Here is a 17358-nt window from a genome sequence, read left to right as displayed (position 1 = left end):
TGGACTGTATTTCAGAAGCGAGAGAAGTTCTCTCGAAATAATTTTCAACCAATTTTTTTTAAGAATATTTACATCAGATAAAAACTAACTTCAAATTCATTAAAAGTTTATCCAGAACTTTTAAAAAGTTGTTGACACCAAACTGCATTGTTTATGTTTGCCTCATTTTGCTATTGTTTGTAAAATCTTATCACAAATCACCAAAACTGTGTCATATTTTAAACTGTGTCATATTTGGCATGTAATTTAGAGTTCCAAATTAATTTCAAACCCACTTGGTGCTTTAAACGCTGATAAGTGATAACTAAGCAACATATTCAACACAAAACAATCAAACTTTTATAGTGGCATAAATTAAAAAAATTCCGCAACACGTAAACACTCATCGCTAATCGTTTTACCGAAATTGTAAATTATCGTCCAAACACCCGCTAATCACCCTAAACCCACAACAAACCTCAACCATAAACAAATCTCCACACAACAAAGAAACTACTTAGGTGCCTCCGACCGTAAAATTACAATCTTTTATTTATCACCTAACTGTAAACCCGTCTCACCGCGTTCACTGCCCCCTAACCCCCATTTCGCGCCGCCACACACCGCCCCTGCCGAAAATCGCCGCCGCTGTCGCCTCGTGTGACAAAAACAAACAGCGCGCTGTGACCTTCCCCCACTCCGCCGCTGATTCATCAAATTTTATAAACCAGTCCGATTTCCAGCCAGGCAGAATAATCAAGTCGGCTATTTTCGCTGCGTCGTGCACAATCATGTGACGCGATCAATGTAACAATGTGCAGCGAACGCGTCGGGACGCATCAACATGTCAAGCGTAAGTAGAATTAATAGTAGGGGGAGTTTCTAATCACTGCCCCCAGGCGTCCAGTTCCGACGAGTCGCCGCTGCGCTTCCACCCCAGGAGCTTGCAGAACATGAAGGTCACCCATGACGGTACCATCGCGCGCCGCCAAAACACCAGTTTCTTCACCCGGGGGTTGGTATTCGGGACGCGACCCATCACACAAGGGGAGAAGATCACGTTCAAGCTCATGGAAGTGGCAGAGAATTTGGGGGGGTTCGTGTACGTGGGGTTCACATCCAGAGACCCGGACACTCAAGTGGGGGTGTCGTGCCAGAAAATCGCCAGAGAGTCGGGGTACTGGACGTGGTTTTTCCCGAAGGAGTTGTGCACGCAGGGGCGGAGCTTGTTCTATTACGTGAACAACGACGGGGAGGTGCGCTACGGTGTGGATGATTGTGAAAAGGGGAAGTTCCCGGGTGCGGTCCGCCCCTTGCAGCCGCTGTGGCCACTCTTCGACATCTTCGGCAACTCTAGCTCCATCCGTCTGGTGCAAGCCCCGCCTTCTAACAAATCCACTACCAATCGAAGAACAGTGCCGCTTTCGTTGCACTCCACCCACAGCCGCAGCCTCCGCGTCACCAAAAACGTGTCGCAGCGGTTGGACAAGGGTTACACACAAGGGTACGTCTTCTCCGAGCGCCCAATCAAACCCAACGAGGGCGTGCTCATCCAAATCTCGCCCAGTCAGCCCGGGCCACGTTTCCAGGGGTTCGTGCATTTGGGTGTGACTTCCTGCGACCCCGCCCAGCTCCCTCGCGACGACCTCCCCGACAACGTCAACCACTTGGTGGACCGGCCCGAGTACTGGGTGCTCATTTGTGACTTCTCCAAACTGAACTGCGGCGACGAAATCGGATTGACCTTGACCAAGAGCGGGCAGATCAGTTTTCATTTGAACGGAGGCAAGTTCAAGGGGGTGGTGCACGTCGACGCGACCTTGAAGCTGTGGCTGTTCGTGAACGTGTACGGCACGACGCAGGCGATCCACTTGATGACGTGCCCGGAACCGGCGAAGGACGAGGAGAAAGAGTGCGTCGTTTGCTACGATAATGCGATCGAGGCGGCGTTGTACAGGTGCGGGCATACGTGCATGTGTTTCGAGTGTGCTGTGGAGCAGTGGCAGGGAAAGGGGGACGGGCATTGTCCGCTGTGCAGGGCCGTAATTAGAGATGTTATTAGAATTAATAAGTGAAAACCGGTTCGTCTGAATTTTTGACAGTCAGGCGGCATAGTCGACAGTCGACAGTGGCGTGCGGTCGGTGTAGTGTAGGGAGTAAAATCTGCGATGGCGGAGGTAAGACGAAATTAAGACGACGGCAAAAAAAGATTAGACAAGATTAGATAAAACGTCACTTTGTGTACTCTAGAATAATGCATTGTGTTAGCAGATCTAATACTCAAACAAAACAAAAAAAAAGTTAGGGTCGGACACCTGTTAGAGTTTGTATATAATAAAGTTTTCTCCTGATTTCGTCATTGTGTTGTCAACCTAACCTCACACTCATTTCTATTTACAAATATCTCCACTATCTGCTTTATCAGTGGCGGCGTTATCGTCCCGAGTGAAAGCGTATCGATCAATCGTGGTGCGAATATCAGTAAAGTGAGACATGATGACGGAGGTAAGAAAAGAAAAAGCGAAACCTCGACCAAGGTAAACCCGCGAAATGTCAAACTTCGGATTAGCATAAGCTTCCGCTTCCTCTGGTGGGTTTTGTCACTCACCTTGAGGTGTTTCTTTGTGTAGTCGCTTTGTTTTGTCAACAGCGGGTTGTAAAGTTTTATGGGCTTAATTGCGTCGTTTAAATTTTGACATTTTAATTAATGCAGTGGCGCAGTGAGGGTTAATGGTCTAGATTTGATTGGTTGCAAAATTGTGACCGGGTTATTTAAATTTCCTTATCGACGTGTGATAATTGCATCACGTACTCGTGGTAACTATTTGAAGTGGGTTTCGATCAAGAACCAGATGGTTTTAAGTGGTACCTAATTTAACAGTCTAAACTGGAGGTCAATGTCGTCCTAAATTTTTCTATTAATTCGATTTGGCTGATCCTACTTGGAACGGTTAAGAGCATGATGTCATTAACTCCACCAAGTGTTAATTACATATTTACTTAAATAAAACACATCAGAAGTACCTAGTCACCGGGCAAAAAAAAAACACACCAAGATACCTTGAAGTGTGAATTTTCGTTTCGCATCAGAGATTTATTTGTTTGTTCTGGATTAAACAGCCAAAAATAGTACAGTTACAACAAACAGATCCTAACTGTCATCCACATTGTAGTCAATTAGAGTGAAATTAGTGATAATTGACCTGCTTGACGATTACCATACTGGTAGTGTGGCTACTACATGGACGTTTTCCTGTTTTCATTGACATTTTTTTGACGTTTGACATTTTTTGCAAATCACGGTCGACGTGTTAAACAAATCGTCAGTGGGTGCAAATTGCTACAAAAAATATTAGTCACACGAATTTTTCAAAATTTTTCGCGCGGGTTCGAATGTGGTCATAACAATTGTACGCTTTCTTAGAAGCTGTCGAACGTGCAAGTAATCTGAAGCGGAAATCACTTGTGTAGTTTTCAAGGGGAGTTGAAGTACTTCGTTCGAGTTGTTTATCGTTGAGATTAGGTCAGGAATTTTGAAGTGCCTGTGTATTTAATCAAAAGTAGTCAAAATGTGCAAACACGAATTCAGATCAATCGCTTTTAATTGCCTTTATTCGTGGAAATTCGAAGGATTTAGTTGCCATATAAGTAATAACCTGATAAGTACATTTATAGTTTTACAAAGCGATTGTTAAAATTTAATGAACGAAAAAATTCCTTCGGCATCCGGCGAATAATGCAATATTTTTTACTGTCCTCAATTAAGACATTTTTTTAATTCTCGTTAGTTTGTGTGATATAAACATTAAAACAAATCACAAACTTGTTTCCACGCAATCGCTTAAAATATTCCCCTTGTAGATAAATGTCGATAACTTATAACATGTTTATTATGAGGAAAAAAACACAGTGAATAGGTCATGTTGTCACGTTATTTTTAATATTTATTGTAATTTGTTGTTTATTATTTAAATATGTATTAATAAGTGTGGCGGATGTGAATGCGGGGTTCTACAAGGTTCTTGCCTCGGACCCGTTCCTTTTCCTCTTTACGTGAACGATCTAATTGACTTTATAAATTACTTGGTTGAGAAGGCTAATTGGGCGCCCCCGACGAGCCGCCACTGCGTACTACGAAGTTATTATTTCGTTAATTATTTATAAGCGACGGAAACCTGAGGCTTTGCGTGGATTCTCGTGACATGATAGAAATACGAGAGCGAACTTAGGAACTTTCCCGAGGTGTTATAAATTTGTTATTTATTTTAATAAATTTGATTTATTTGAGGGATGGATTTTATTTTTCTCTTCATTGTTCTTTGGATCAGATGTGTTCGGTGTAAATCAGTATTTGGGTTCGAATAAATGTTCTTTTTAGGGTGAAACAAAAAATTTTAATGTCAAGTTCAAGAAATCGGTAAAAAAAGGTTGTTGTGTTTATAACATAGTATTTATGACTGGAAGAATTACGATTTAGGGGTTATGATGAGTCGGAAAACTCGTGGACATCTTCCGGAACTCGGAACCTTAATTAAGTAGTAAATCTAGTTCCCATTTAAAAACATTTTGTGAAATTATAATTCTGGGTTTATTTTAAGTAAAAACTTTAAACTGAGATTTCACAATGTTGTTTATTTTTTCCATTTTAGATTTTTCGACTCTTTGCAAATTTTAGTTTTTCGTTTTTTCAATGTTTGGATTTCTAAATTTTTAGAATAATAATTGTTAATTTTTCGATTTTTCAATTTTTCAGGCTGTCGATTCTTAATTTTTCGTTGGTTTGGTTTTCAATTTCTTTATTTTTCAAGTTTTCAGCTTTCGATTTGTCGACTTGTGAATTTTCCGATTTGTCGAAGATGTGGCGGACTACAAAACAACTAGCATTTTAAAATTTTTCAATTCGCAATTTTTATTTGATTTCCCATTTTTTCAATTTTCAAACTTTCAGTAAACAATAGGAAAACTGAGAAATTGAAAAATCGAGAATTCCAAAAATTGAGAAATTCCGAAACCGAATTATCGAAAAACTGCAAATACGAGTATAAAATAATGGAGAATTTGAATCATCTTGAACAATCGAAAAATTGAAAAATCGATAAAATAGAGAGCTGAAAAATTGAAAAAATCGAGAAGTCGAGACATCAAAAAACCGGCAAGTCGACGTCGAAATATCGAAAATTCGAGACATTCAAAAATCGAAAAGTCGAAAAACGAAAAAAATTGAAGAATCGAACAATTAAAAAGTTAAAAAAAGCCAAAACTAAAATATGGAAACATCGAGAAATAGGAAAATTGAAGAATCGGAAAATTGAAAACTCCCAAAATTGATACAACCGAACTATTAAGAAATCGAAAAATAGAAAATTCGGAAAATTAAAGAATCGAAAAACTGAAAAATCGAAAAGTTGGGAAATTAAAAATTCGAATAATCGGGAATCGAAAAAACGGGAACTCGAAAAATCGTCAAGTCGGAAATCGAAAAACTAGGTCACGAAGCTGAAAAATAGGGAATTGTAAAACCGAAGAATTGAAACAACGAAAAATTGTAAAATCGAAAAACCCAAGAATTGAAAAAACGAAAAATTGTAAAATCGAAAAATTGTAAAATCGAAAATTGTAATACATTGTGAAAATTTGCAAAAAAATGAAAAATCCTCAAAATACCAAAAATTGGAAAGTGAAAACATTGTAAAATCGGAAGATGAAAAACCAAAAAATTAAAAAATCGAAAATTATAAGACTGAATAGGTACTTAATTGCGAATTCAAAATCTCAGAATCGAAAAATTAAAAATTTTTAATCTGAGAAACCGAGAAATTGAAAAAAAGAAAAATTTTATAATCAAAAAATCGTAAAATCGAAAATTAAGACAATCTTGCAAAATCCAAAAATTATAAAACAAAAACTTGAGATACCGAAAATTCGAAGAAACAAAAAACTGAGGAAGCCCAAAAATTGCAACATAGTAAAACTGTAAAAAAAAAACCAAAATTGAAAAACTGAAGATTGAAGAAAAACACTGAAAATTAAAAAAAAATGGAGAAACTGAAAATTGAAAAAACGAATTATAAAATTGTAAATATGAGAAAATTGCAAAAAATTGAAAAATCCAGAAATTGAAAAATTGACAAAATCTAAAAATTTATATGTAAATCGAAAAACTGAAAACTCGAAACATTAAAAATCGAAAAATTGATAAAGTTAAAACCCAAAAAAGTAAAAAAACGAGATCTTGCAAAATCGAAAAGTCGTAAGACCTGAAAATGCAGAAGATTCAAAACTCCAAAAATTAAAAAATTAAAAAATTGTAAAATTTAAAAAATCGAAAATTTGAAGAGTCCCAAAAAAGAAAAATCGATTAAATAAAGAACTGAAAACTAAAAAATCGAAAAGTCGAGAACTCGAAAAACCGAAAAGTCTAAAAATCGGAAATTCGAGAAATTGAAAGATCGAAAAGTCGAAAAACGGAAAAAATTGAAGCATCGAACAATCAAGAAGTTAAAAAAGTCCAAAACTAAAATATGGAAATATCGAGAAATAGAAAAATTGAAGACTCGTAAAACTGAAAACTCCCAAAACGGATACAACCGGACAATTATTAAGAAATCGAAAAATTGAAAATTCGAAAAATTACAGAATCCAAAAATTGAAAAATCGAAAAGTTGAGAAATCGAGAAACCGAAAAATCCATAAGTCGAATAATCGGTCGTCGAAAAAATGAGAACTCGAAAAATCGCCAAGTCGGAAATCGGAAAACTAGGTCACGAAACTGAAAAATCGGAAATTGTAATATTGAAAATTTGCAAAAAAAATTAAAAATCCCGAAAGTCCCAAAAATTGGGAAATGAAAACATTGTAGAATCGGAAGATGAAAAACCAAAAAATTAGAAAATCGAAAATTATAAAACTGAATACTTAATTGCTAATTCAAAAAATCGTAAAATCGAAAATTTAGACAATCCAAAAATTGAAAAATGAAAAAATTATGAAATCTAAAAACTTCGGATATTGAAGATTCCAAGAAACAAAAAACAGAAAACCCAAAAATTGCAATATTGTAGTAAAATTGTAAATTAAGAAAACATCAAAATTGAAAAACTAAAGATCGGAGAAAAATCGAGGAACTAAAAAATTGAAAATTTGTAATCGAAAAAATCAAAAGTCGAAAAATTGATTATCGAGAAATTGTAAAATTGACAATTCAAAAAATTGAAAAATCGAATAAATGAAGTACCGAAAAATTGCAAAAACCGAATAAATGAAACAGCGAAAATTTAGAAAATCGAAATTTTGTAAAATCGAAAAATTGGAAGTTCTAAAAAAATTGGAGAAGATTAAAAAATCAAAAATTTCAAAAATAAAAAAATTGAGAAGTTAAATAATAATTAAGGAAACGAAAAATAAACAAAACCTAAAAAATGCAAAACCATAAAATCGGAAAATCAAAAAATGAATATAGGAAAAATCGAAAAATCGAGGAGCTGAACAACAAAAATTTGTAAATCCAGAAACTGAAAAATCGAAGTCGAAAATTTGAAAAATCAAAAAATAGTAAGATCGAATAATTGAAGTAACGAAAATTGAAACATTTAAATTCAAATAACTGAAAAATGGAAAAATTGATAAACCGAAAAATTAGAAAATCGTAAAATTATAAGATCGAATATTTGCGAACTGAAAATCGTGAAAAAAATTTAAAAAAGAATTATAAAATCGAAAAATAAAAAAACCGTAAAATCAATAAGTTGAGAAACCATAAAGTTGCAATTTGAAGATGGTAAAAACTGAAAATTAAAAAAATCATAAATCAAAAGAAATGAAGAAACGGAGAGTTGAATAAAAATTGAAAAATTGAATTTAAGAAATTGACAAATTAAAAAAAAACGAAAAATTAGTGATTGGAAAAATTGTTACCCGAATAATTGGGAATTGAAAAATTGAAAATCGGACAATTAAAAATCGAGAAACCATAAAGTCGAAAAATCTAAAAATTTAAAACGCCAAAAATTGTAAAATTAAAAAATTGCAAATCGAAAAAATTCAAAATCATGAAACTGCAAATCAAAAAATTGAAAAAACGAAAGTTTAAAAAATCGTATAATTGTAAGATCGAATAATTGCGAATTGAAAAAGTGGAAATAAAAAAAATCGAGAGACCCCAAAATTGAAAGAACGAGTTATAAAATCCAAAAAATGATGTCGAAAATTTGCAAAAAATTTAAAAATCCGGAAAATTGAAAAATGAAAAAATTGTAAAATCGAAAAACTTAGAAATGGAAAATTCGTAATTCCAAAAAAACGGAGAAACGGAAAATTGAAAAATTATAAATTAAAAAATTGGAAAAATTGAAAACCGAAAAATTAAAAATCTAGAAACCCAAAAATTGAAAAATCCAAAAATTAACAATCCATAATCTAAAAATTTTCAGTCGAAAACTCTAAAAATTTAAAGGTCGAATAATCAAAATAACCAAAAATTGAAAAATCGAAGAATTGGGAAATCGAAAAATAACTGCGAATGGAAAAATTGTAAAACGAATAATTAAAAATCGGAAACCGAAAAACTGCAAAAAATTGAAAAATGAAAAAATTTGAATTCGAAAAATTGAAAAATCCTAAAATCGAAAACTTTCAAAAGTTGATATCGATCAATGGAAAAATTTAATATGCTATTGTTAAGAGTATTCAACGCCTTAACTTATTAAAATATTAAAGTAAAATTTCTCGCACCCAGTTTCACAAAGTTGTATTTTCTTGTAATAAGTTTTAAACAAAGGAAAGAATGCTAGGAAAAGAGTTGTGTAGTTTACAGTTTACTGTGTTGATAGTATCATGGAAACAATGGAAATTCCAAGATCACCATTTTTCAGAAGAGTTTTGTCTAACAATACACAACTAAACATAACACAAAGCGTATGATAATGGCAGTTTTGTCTCCCCGCTATCAGTCTCATAATCCGACGGAGATATAAATCCGGTTAAAATAGAACAGGATTGCACCATGCGACAACGATAAGAATATTTTGAAAATTCCAAGTAATAACTCTTGTTTTCCCCAGATATAATTTTTTAAGACATGTCTTATATTTTTAAATTAGTTCAACAGGAATAAAATAACCACGCTTTACGACTTTATTCAAAAACAAGCAAGACGCGACCACTCCGACGACGAATCGTAATTAAAACCTTCCCGCACTAAACCCAACCAAGCGAAAGCTTTGTCCTGTATTTTAATTAGAAATATGGAACTTCTCACGCGTCTTAAGGTAGCAACGGAAAACCACGAAAGATAAAAAAATTTTACAACACGAAAATTGCCGCAAATTATGTAACTAATTTGTTTGCGTAATGCAGTGGACCACCAAATCCCGACCTAGCTCAAATCACGTTCTAAACACAGCGACAATTATTGCCTCTAATTTGTTTGGTTGATTGGCTCCGGACAATCGTTTTGCTTTGTCGAGCAGACGGAGATTCGTCCTTGGAGTGCTTTACTTAATTCGTACAAATCGGAACACTACAGTCGTTTCGTTATTTCGCCATTAATCAAACTGTCACGTTCGAGCCACTGGATTTAAAATCATTTTCGCTTAAATATGGGAAATTTTCCACGCTCATTATCATGCTTTGGGAATCGAGGTCGCAACTATAAATGCTCAGTGTGGATGTACGTCACTGCATTATCTGCCCAAATGCAGATTTGGAAACTACTGAATTTCGTTGACGTCATTTCGGTTTAGATAAAAATTCAAATTTGTGTGTTTAGTCAGCAGCGGGTGCTAAAATGGGTATGGAAATGTTTTAGTGCAGTCGAAGCGTCCTGGGTCTATTTACATGTGTAGTATATTTCATATATTAGAGAGTAATTAGTTTGCGCCAAATTAATAAATCATTCGTTTGGGATTGTGGAGAGATTACATAAATTATTGTTGGATTGGTATATTTTTTTGATTTTTTTTTACACAACTCGAGTAAATTCGAATGTTTTAATTACAACCACACAAATTACTCTTTGAATTAAGGTAAAGTCACGAGTTTAGTTCAAAAAAAAAAAAATAGAAAATATCTGTTGTTAAAAATATCCCACGTATTCTGCACATAATTTCACACTTTAACGTTAATTACATTATACATCAAAACCGGCATACTATTTATAGGTTTCTTGACGCCGTGATGAGTCACGTGTGCGTAGCTTCCTCTAGTTTCGCAATATTTCCTACACTGAACCCTAAGCCCCGCCTATTTGTGCTTTTGGACCAATCATGTGCAAGAAACTCGTAGATATGCGATTATGCGGATTATATCAGTAAATAACAGAATTCAAAACAATCGTTTAAATTACACTCAGACTCAGACTGTGATAGGTAGGTACATATGCAGAAAAAAATTTCCAAGCATCAACGTCTAAACCACATATAATGAATTATGTATTTGAAAGTGTGAGTTCAGAATGGACAGGATTTGTTCGTGATAGTCGCATCGGGAACAATAGCACGGTCTATCATGCATTACGATCATACATGCTGTACTATTAGACGGTCAAGGTTGTGCTATTGAAAAGTGTCTGATTATGTCTCGTGAGAGTTCAGAAACACTTCAAGAGATTGCTTTCAATTGTCTTTTCAAATGGGATTCTTGTAGACATAATGATATTTTGACCGATTAAAACAACACTTTCCCAATTATGTGTGTAATCAGTTTTTTGGTTTCTCAAGTTTATCATTTTTTTTATTTTCGATTTTTCAGTTTTTCGATTTGCGGTTTTTCGTATTTTCAACTTGTAGATATAACGTTTTCAATTTAATTTAATTTTAATTTTAACTTTCGAATTAATCCAAAGTCGATTTATTCAAGTCAGTGCTTTTACAGTTTTCGTAGTTTTAAAATTTTTAGCTTTTAAAATAATATTTCAAGTTTTCGATTTTAAATTTTTAAATTTTTGACGAAAAGATTCAAACTCAAATTTCGAAAATTGCAAGGTAGATTTTTTTTCATGTTGCTGTTGCATTTTCCATTTCTTTCTTCGGAAAATTGAGAAATGAAAAATCAAAAAATTGAAAATCAAACAACTGAAGAGACAAATTATAAAGCCTAGAATGAGCAAATCTGAAAGGAAAAATCGAAAACTTCAACAGTTGAACAATGGAAAATTTCAAAAATTTGAAACCGGAATTTCAAAATCGCAAATCGAATCATTCAAAAGCAGAAAAATTTTGGAATTTAGAAATAGCTAATCCAGAAAACAAATGACGAAAGATTCAGATGTTGAAAAATCGAAAAATTCAAAAATTTAAATAACGAAATTTTTAACTTTTGAATTTTTCAGTTTTTTGTGTTTTGGATTTTTCGATTTTTTAATTACACAATTTTTTCCATTTTTTAATTACACAATTTTTCCATTTTTCAGTTCTAAACTTACTCGGTTTAACAATTTCTGGATTTTTTCGATTTTCAGTTCTGCGGTTTGACAATTTTTCAATCTTTTAATTTTGCACTTTTTCGTATTTATAATTTTTCGATTTTTCAATTTGTAGATATTTTTCGTATTTTCAGTTTTCGTCATTTGAATTAATCGATTTTTTAAGATCTCGATTTGAACTATTTCTAGTTTTTAAATCTTCAGTTTTCAAGTTTTACTTAGTTTTTAAAATAATATTTTAAAGTTCTCGGTTTTTCATCTTTCAATTTTCGACAAAAAGAACAAATTTTTGAAGCTGAAATGAAGAAAAGAAAAATCAAAAAATTGAAAATCAAACAACTAAAGAGACAAATTATAAAGCCTAGAACGAGCAAATCTGAAAGGAAAAATTGAAAACTTCAACAGTTGAACAATGGAAAATTTGAAAAATTTGAAACCGGAATTTCAAAATATTGCAAATCGAATCATTCAAAAGCAGACAAATTTTGGAATTTAGAAATAGCTAATCCAGAAAACACATAACGAAAGATTCAGATGTTGAAAAATCGAAAAATTCAAAAATTTAAATAACGAAATTTCAACTTTTGAATTTTTCAGTTTTTTGTGTTTTGGATTTTTCGATTTTTTAATCACACAATTTTTCCACTTTTCAGTTCTAAACTTACTCGGTTTAACAATTTCTGGATTTTTTCGATTTTCAGTTCTGCGGTTTGACAATTTTTCAATTTTTCAATTCTGCACTTTTTCGCTTTTATAATTTTTCGATTTTTCAATTTGTAGATATTTTTCGTATTTTCAGTTTTCGTCATTTGAATTAATCGATTTTTCAAGATCTCGATTTGAACTTTTTCTAGTTTTTAAATCTTAGGTTTTCAGGTTTTACTTAGTTTTTAAAATAATATTTTAAAGTTCTCGGTTTTTCATCTTTCAATTTTGGACAAAAAGAACAAATTTTTGAAGCTGAAATGAAAAAATGAAAAATCAAAAAATTGAAAATCAAACAACTGATGAGACAAATTATAAAGCCTAGAATGAGCAAATTTGAAAGGAAAAATTGAAAACTTCAACAGTTGAACAACGGAAAATTTCAAAAATTTGAAACCGGAATTTCAAAGTATTGCAAATCGAATCATTCAAAAGCAGAAAAATTTTGGAATTTAGAAATAGCCAATCCAGAAAACAAATGACGAAAGATTCAGATGTTGAAAAATCGAAAAATTCAAAAATTTAAATAACGAAATTTCAACTTTTGAATTTTTCAGTTTTTTGTGTTTTGGATTTTTCGATTTTTTAATTACACAATTTTTCCATTTTTCAGTTCTAAGCTTACTCGGTTTAACAATTTCTGGATTTTTTCGATTTTCAGTTCTGCGGTTTGACAATTTTTCAATCTTTTAATTTTGCACTTTTTCGTATTTATAATTTTTCGATTTTTCAATTTGTGGATATTTTTCGTATTTTCAGTTTTCGTCATTTGAATTAATCGATTTTTCAAGATCTCGATTTGAACTTTTTCTAGTTTTTAAATCTTAGGTTTTCAAGTTTTACTTAGTTTTTAAAATAATATTTTAAAGTTCTCGGTTTTTCATCTTTCAATTTTGGACAAAAAGAACAAATTTTTGAAGCTGAAATGAATAAATGAAAAATCAAATAGCTGAAGAGACAAATTATAAAGCCTAGAATGAGCAAATCTGAAAGGAAAAATCGAAAACTTCAACAGTTGAACAATGGAAAATTTCAAAAATTTGAAACCGGAATTTCAAAATATTGCAAATCGAATCATTCAAAAGCAGAAAAATTTTGGAATTTAGAAATAGCTAATCCAGAAAACAAATGACGAAAGATTCAGATGTTGAAAAATCGAAAAATTCAAAAATTTAAATAACGAAATTTCAACTTTTGAATTTTTCAGTTTTTTGTGTTTTGGATTTTTCGATTTTTTAATTACACAATTTTTCCATTTTTCTGTTCTAAGCTTACTCGGTTTAACAATTTCTGGATTTTTTCGATTTTCAGTTCTGCGGTTTGACAATTTTTCAATCTTTTAATTTTGCACTTTTTCGTATTTATAATTTTTCGATTTTTCAATTTGTAGATATTTTTCGTATTTTCAGTTTTCGTCATTTGAATTAATCGATTTTTCAAGATCTCGATTTGAACTTTTTCTAGTTTTTAAATCTTAGGTTTTCAAGTTTTACTTAGTTTTTAAAATAATATTTTAAAGTTCTCAGTTTTTCATCTTTAAATTTTGGACAAAAAGACCAAATTTTTGAAGCTGAAATTTTGAACAATTGTAAAATGTCTGTTTTCGACGTGTTTTTTCAAAAATTAAAAAATCGAAAAATTATCTGGAAATTCAAAAATTTAAAAATGTAAACTCAAAAAATTGTAAATCGAATTATTGAAGAAATGAAAAATTGAAAAATCGTAAGAAAATTAAAGTTGTAAATTCAAAAAATTGCAAATCGAAAATTGGAAATCCGAAAAATTCAAAATGAGAAATTTGGAATCTTAAAATTGTTAATCTAGATGAGAAAGTAGTGAAAAATTCGAAAGTTGAAAAATTGAAAAATGCAAAGCACGAAATGTCGAAATTTGGACTTTTGAATTTTTCAGTTTTCGATTTTTCAATTTTTCGTTTATTAGATATTTCGATTTTTAATTTTGCAATTTTTTGTTTCTTGGATTTTTCTTTTTCTTAATTACACAATTTTTCCATTTTTTAGTTTTATACTTATTTGCTTTGATAGTAATTTTTGGATTTTTCGATTTTTCAATTGTGCACTTTTTCGATTTTACAGTTTTTCGATTGTACAATTTTCCGATTTCAAGTTTTCTTTGTAATTTTTCGTTCCTACAGTTTTTGTTTTGCAATTTTTCCATACTTCAACTTTTGAATTTTTCAGGTTTTGAATTGCAATTCCTTGTTTCCAGTTTAAAAACTCTGAATTTTTCGCTTTTTTAATTTTACACTTTTATAATGTTTCGATTTTTCAATTTGTGGATATTTTAGTTTTTCGTTACTTGAATTAATCGATTTTTCAGTATCTCGATTTGAAATTTTTTAAGTTTTCAAATTTTAGGCTTTTCAATGTTTAGTATTTCAAGTTCTCGATTTTTTATTTTTAAGTTTTGGACAAAAAGAACAAATTTTTCAAGCTGAAATTTTGAAAAATTGTCAAGTAGGAATTTTTTTCATGTTGCTCTTGTGTTTTCGATCTTTCTTCGAAAAATTAAAAAATAAAAAAATCGAAAAACTGGAAACAGAGCAACTGAATAGACGAATAACTAAAATGTCAAAAAATTGGAAAATCGAAAAGTTATAAAAATTAAAAATTACAACTAGAAAAGGCCGAAAAAAGAAAAATTGAAAAAAACAAAATTTGAAGGTGAAAAATCAATAAATATAAAAATGTAAAACTGAAAACTCAAATAATTTAAGAAACGCAAAATTTAAAAATCAAAATTTTAAAACTGTAATTCCAAAAAAATTCAGTTCTTCATCTAGATGACGAAGTAATGAAAAATTGATAAGTTGAAAAACCCAAATATCCACTTTAGAATTTTTGAGTTTCCCGATTTTTGCTTTGATTTTCAATTTTTCGTTATTTAAATTAATTAATTTTTCAATTTTTCATGTAGACAACTGTTCGATTTGCAGTATTTCTAGTTTTCAAATCATAGGCTTTTTTAGACGAAAAGAACGAAATTTTCAAAAAATTTGGAAAGAGCTAATCTAAAATGTGTAGAAACGAAAAATTAAAACATCTAATACTTCAACAGTTGAAAAATCGAAAAATTCAAAAATTTTAATCCAGAACCTGAAAACTCGAAAAACTATAAAAATGGAAAATTGTAAAATAGAAAAATTATAGATCGAAAAGTTGAAAACTCGAAACGTTGCTAATCGAAATCGGAATATGTAGTTGAAAAATTGGAAAAAAATTAAAATCTAAAAATTGCAGATAAGGAAAATTTGAAAAATCGAAAAATTGAAAAATTTAAAACTGAAACTGAGAAAATTGCAAATCGGAAAACTGTAAAACCGAAAAACTCAAAAATGAAAAATATGAAAATTCAAAATTTTGAAACTGAAATCCTAAAAATTTGCATATTGGAAAACTGGAAAATCGAAAAGCTGAAAAATTCAAAAATGGAAAAATTTGAGAATCTAGAAATTGCAAATCCAGACGGTGCAGTAATGAAAAATTCTAAAATTTAAAACTGGAAGAGAAATTGTGGAAACAAAAAATTGTAAAATTGAAAAATTATAGATTGAAAAATTGAAAACTTCGAAAGTTGATAATTCGAAAAGCTGCTAATTGAAAAATTGGAAAAATTATTAAAATCTAGAAATTGTAAGTAGAAACGTTGACCAAACGAAAATTTGAAAAATCACAAAATTGAAAATTTGCAAAATCGAAAAATTCAGAAATTTGGGATTAAAACTCAAAAAATTGCAAATCGAATAACCGAAAAATCGAAAAACTCAAAAATTTTAACATTTCGACCCACGCTCTAAGTAAGTACAGCCGCTAACAATTTTGAAAAATGTTGTTCTTCGCTGAAATTTTAACCAGTTCTAACTCAAAAAAGAAAAATTTTGACATTTCTCCCCTGTTCCAGTTACGCTTTCACAACATCCACGGTGCCAACATCGCCCTCTCCCCTGACGGTCACGTGGCCCAGCGTCTCCAGGGCTACGGCAAGGGCCTCGTCTTCAGCGCGCGCCCCGTCAAAGTCAACGAAAAAGTCTCGATCAAACTCCTCAAACTCTCCACCCAGCTATCCAGCACCGTCTGCTTCGGCTTCACCTCCAAGAACCCCAATACTCTCCTCGACGACGTCGACTACTCCTACTTGGACGTGTTCAAAATGGGCTGCTACTGGATTTGGCCCTTATTCAAGAACATGTGCGTAGAAGGCACTAGCTTGTTCTACTACGTCACCAGAGACGGTCACGTGCACTTCGGGGTCGACGGCCAGGAGATCGACTCCTTCTACAAGAGGGTGTACACGGGGGGACCGCTGTGGGCGATCCTAGATATAGACGGGGTGTCGACCACGGTGGAGGTGGTGCCGTCCGAGGAGGTGTCTGGTGACGAGGAGGACGACGAGGAAGGGGATGTGTACGAGATGGGGGAGGAGTTCATCAATGCGGATCAGCTCTGCACGGTATGCTGCCAGAAGGAGATCAACGCGGTGCTGTACAAGTGTGGACATATGTGTATGTGCTATCAGTGTGCGGTAAAGCAGAGGCAGGGGGTGGGGAATGGGCAGTGCCCGATTTGTAGAGCGGTGATTAAGGATGTCATCCGTACTTATAAATGAGTTGTGTAATCTCTATATTTTTTTATTCTATTTTATTGTAACTAAGGAGAGCTCGAGGTTTTATTAATGGCGATGACGAAACGCTGACGTTGTGATTAGATTTGCTTATCTTTGGACTATTGTGTTTTGTAGATAGTGATCTACAGCTGCTCAGATCTGTAGAAATGGAACGATTTTCTTATCGGAGATTAGAAACGCGTGACTGAGCGTTTGAACTTCCTTTGTAGCAGATTTCGTGCCGATTTCTACAGATGGAATAGAGTATAGATTTTTTTCTGTAAAACTGCTACTAAATTAATGCACTGTAGAATAAGGACGTGTTCAGATTGTATTTATTACTATTTTTGCTATTTTAATATAAGTTTTTTAAAGTAGTTTTGCTTATTTTAACCACCCTCTAACCAGAAATTAATTAATTAATGTTACTGATGATCAATGTTGCAGAAAATGGAAACATTGTAAAAATTTCAATTTTGAAAAAGTTGTCAAAAAACTATAAACAGTTCTCGAATATAGAGCTCGACATACTGATTCCAAAATATAATGTGTTTACGACCCAGATGGAAAATCTTCGAGATATTCGGGTTTAAAACCAGGTTTTTAAAAAAATTCAAAAATTTCGATATTTC

General features: G+C 32.2%; 4 protein-coding genes across 6 annotated transcripts in view; 2 read left to right on the top strand and 2 right to left on the bottom strand.

Moving 5' to 3' along the window:
* LOC135137860 (ras-like protein family member 10B) overlaps window positions 1-17358 on the bottom strand; it is a 292378-nt gene that overhangs the window by 248358 nt on the left and 26662 nt on the right. The window lies entirely within an intron of this gene.
* Window positions 712-2330, top strand: LOC135139161 (E3 ubiquitin-protein ligase NEURL3-like). 2 transcript variants are annotated; one of them, XM_064069297.1, is made up of 2 exons: window positions 712-832; window positions 887-2330. In XM_064069297.1, the coding sequence occupies exon 2, from the start codon at window positions 933-935 to the stop codon at window positions 2052-2054; it is 1122 nt and encodes a 373-aa protein (XP_063925367.1). In that variant the 5' UTR covers window positions 712-832; window positions 887-932; the 3' UTR covers window positions 2055-2330. The 2 variants fall into 2 exon arrangements, with proteins under 2 accessions (XP_063925367.1, XP_063925366.1); XM_064069296.1 differs by having other exon boundaries at window positions 713-832; window positions 879-2330.
* On the top strand, window positions 2065-17103 carry LOC135139163 (protein neuralized-like). Of its 2 annotated transcripts, none has more exons than XM_064069299.1 (2): window positions 2065-2156; window positions 16025-17103. In XM_064069299.1, exons 1-2 carry the CDS (start codon window positions 2148-2150, stop codon window positions 16727-16729), a joined length of 714 nt encoding a protein of 237 aa, XP_063925369.1. In that variant the 5' UTR covers window positions 2065-2147; the 3' UTR covers window positions 16730-17103. The 2 variants fall into 2 exon arrangements, with proteins under 2 accessions (XP_063925369.1, XP_063925368.1); XM_064069298.1 differs by lacking the exon at window positions 2065-2156 and adding an exon at window positions 2393-2484.
* The window catches only part of LOC135137857 (leucine-rich repeat-containing protein 15-like), a 116713-nt gene continuing 105063 nt past the window's right edge, over window positions 5709-17358 (bottom strand). Inside the window, exon 2 of the mRNA XM_064067611.1 lies at window positions 5709-5719. The gene's annotated coding sequence lies outside the window, so the exon portion shown is untranslated. The remainder of the gene's footprint in view (window positions 5720-17358) is intronic.

The sequence above is a fragment of the Zophobas morio genome, unplaced genomic scaffold, assembly GCF_036711695.1.
Source record: "Zophobas morio isolate AGI-343-1 ecotype UQ-CSIRO unplaced genomic scaffold, CSIRO_AGI_Zmor_V1 ptg000030l, whole genome shotgun sequence".
NCBI classification, from domain to species: Eukaryota; Metazoa; Arthropoda; class Insecta; order Coleoptera; family Tenebrionidae; genus Zophobas; species Zophobas morio.
Note: the sequence above shows the minus strand (reverse complement) of the source record. Positions and strands in the feature narration are given on the sequence as shown.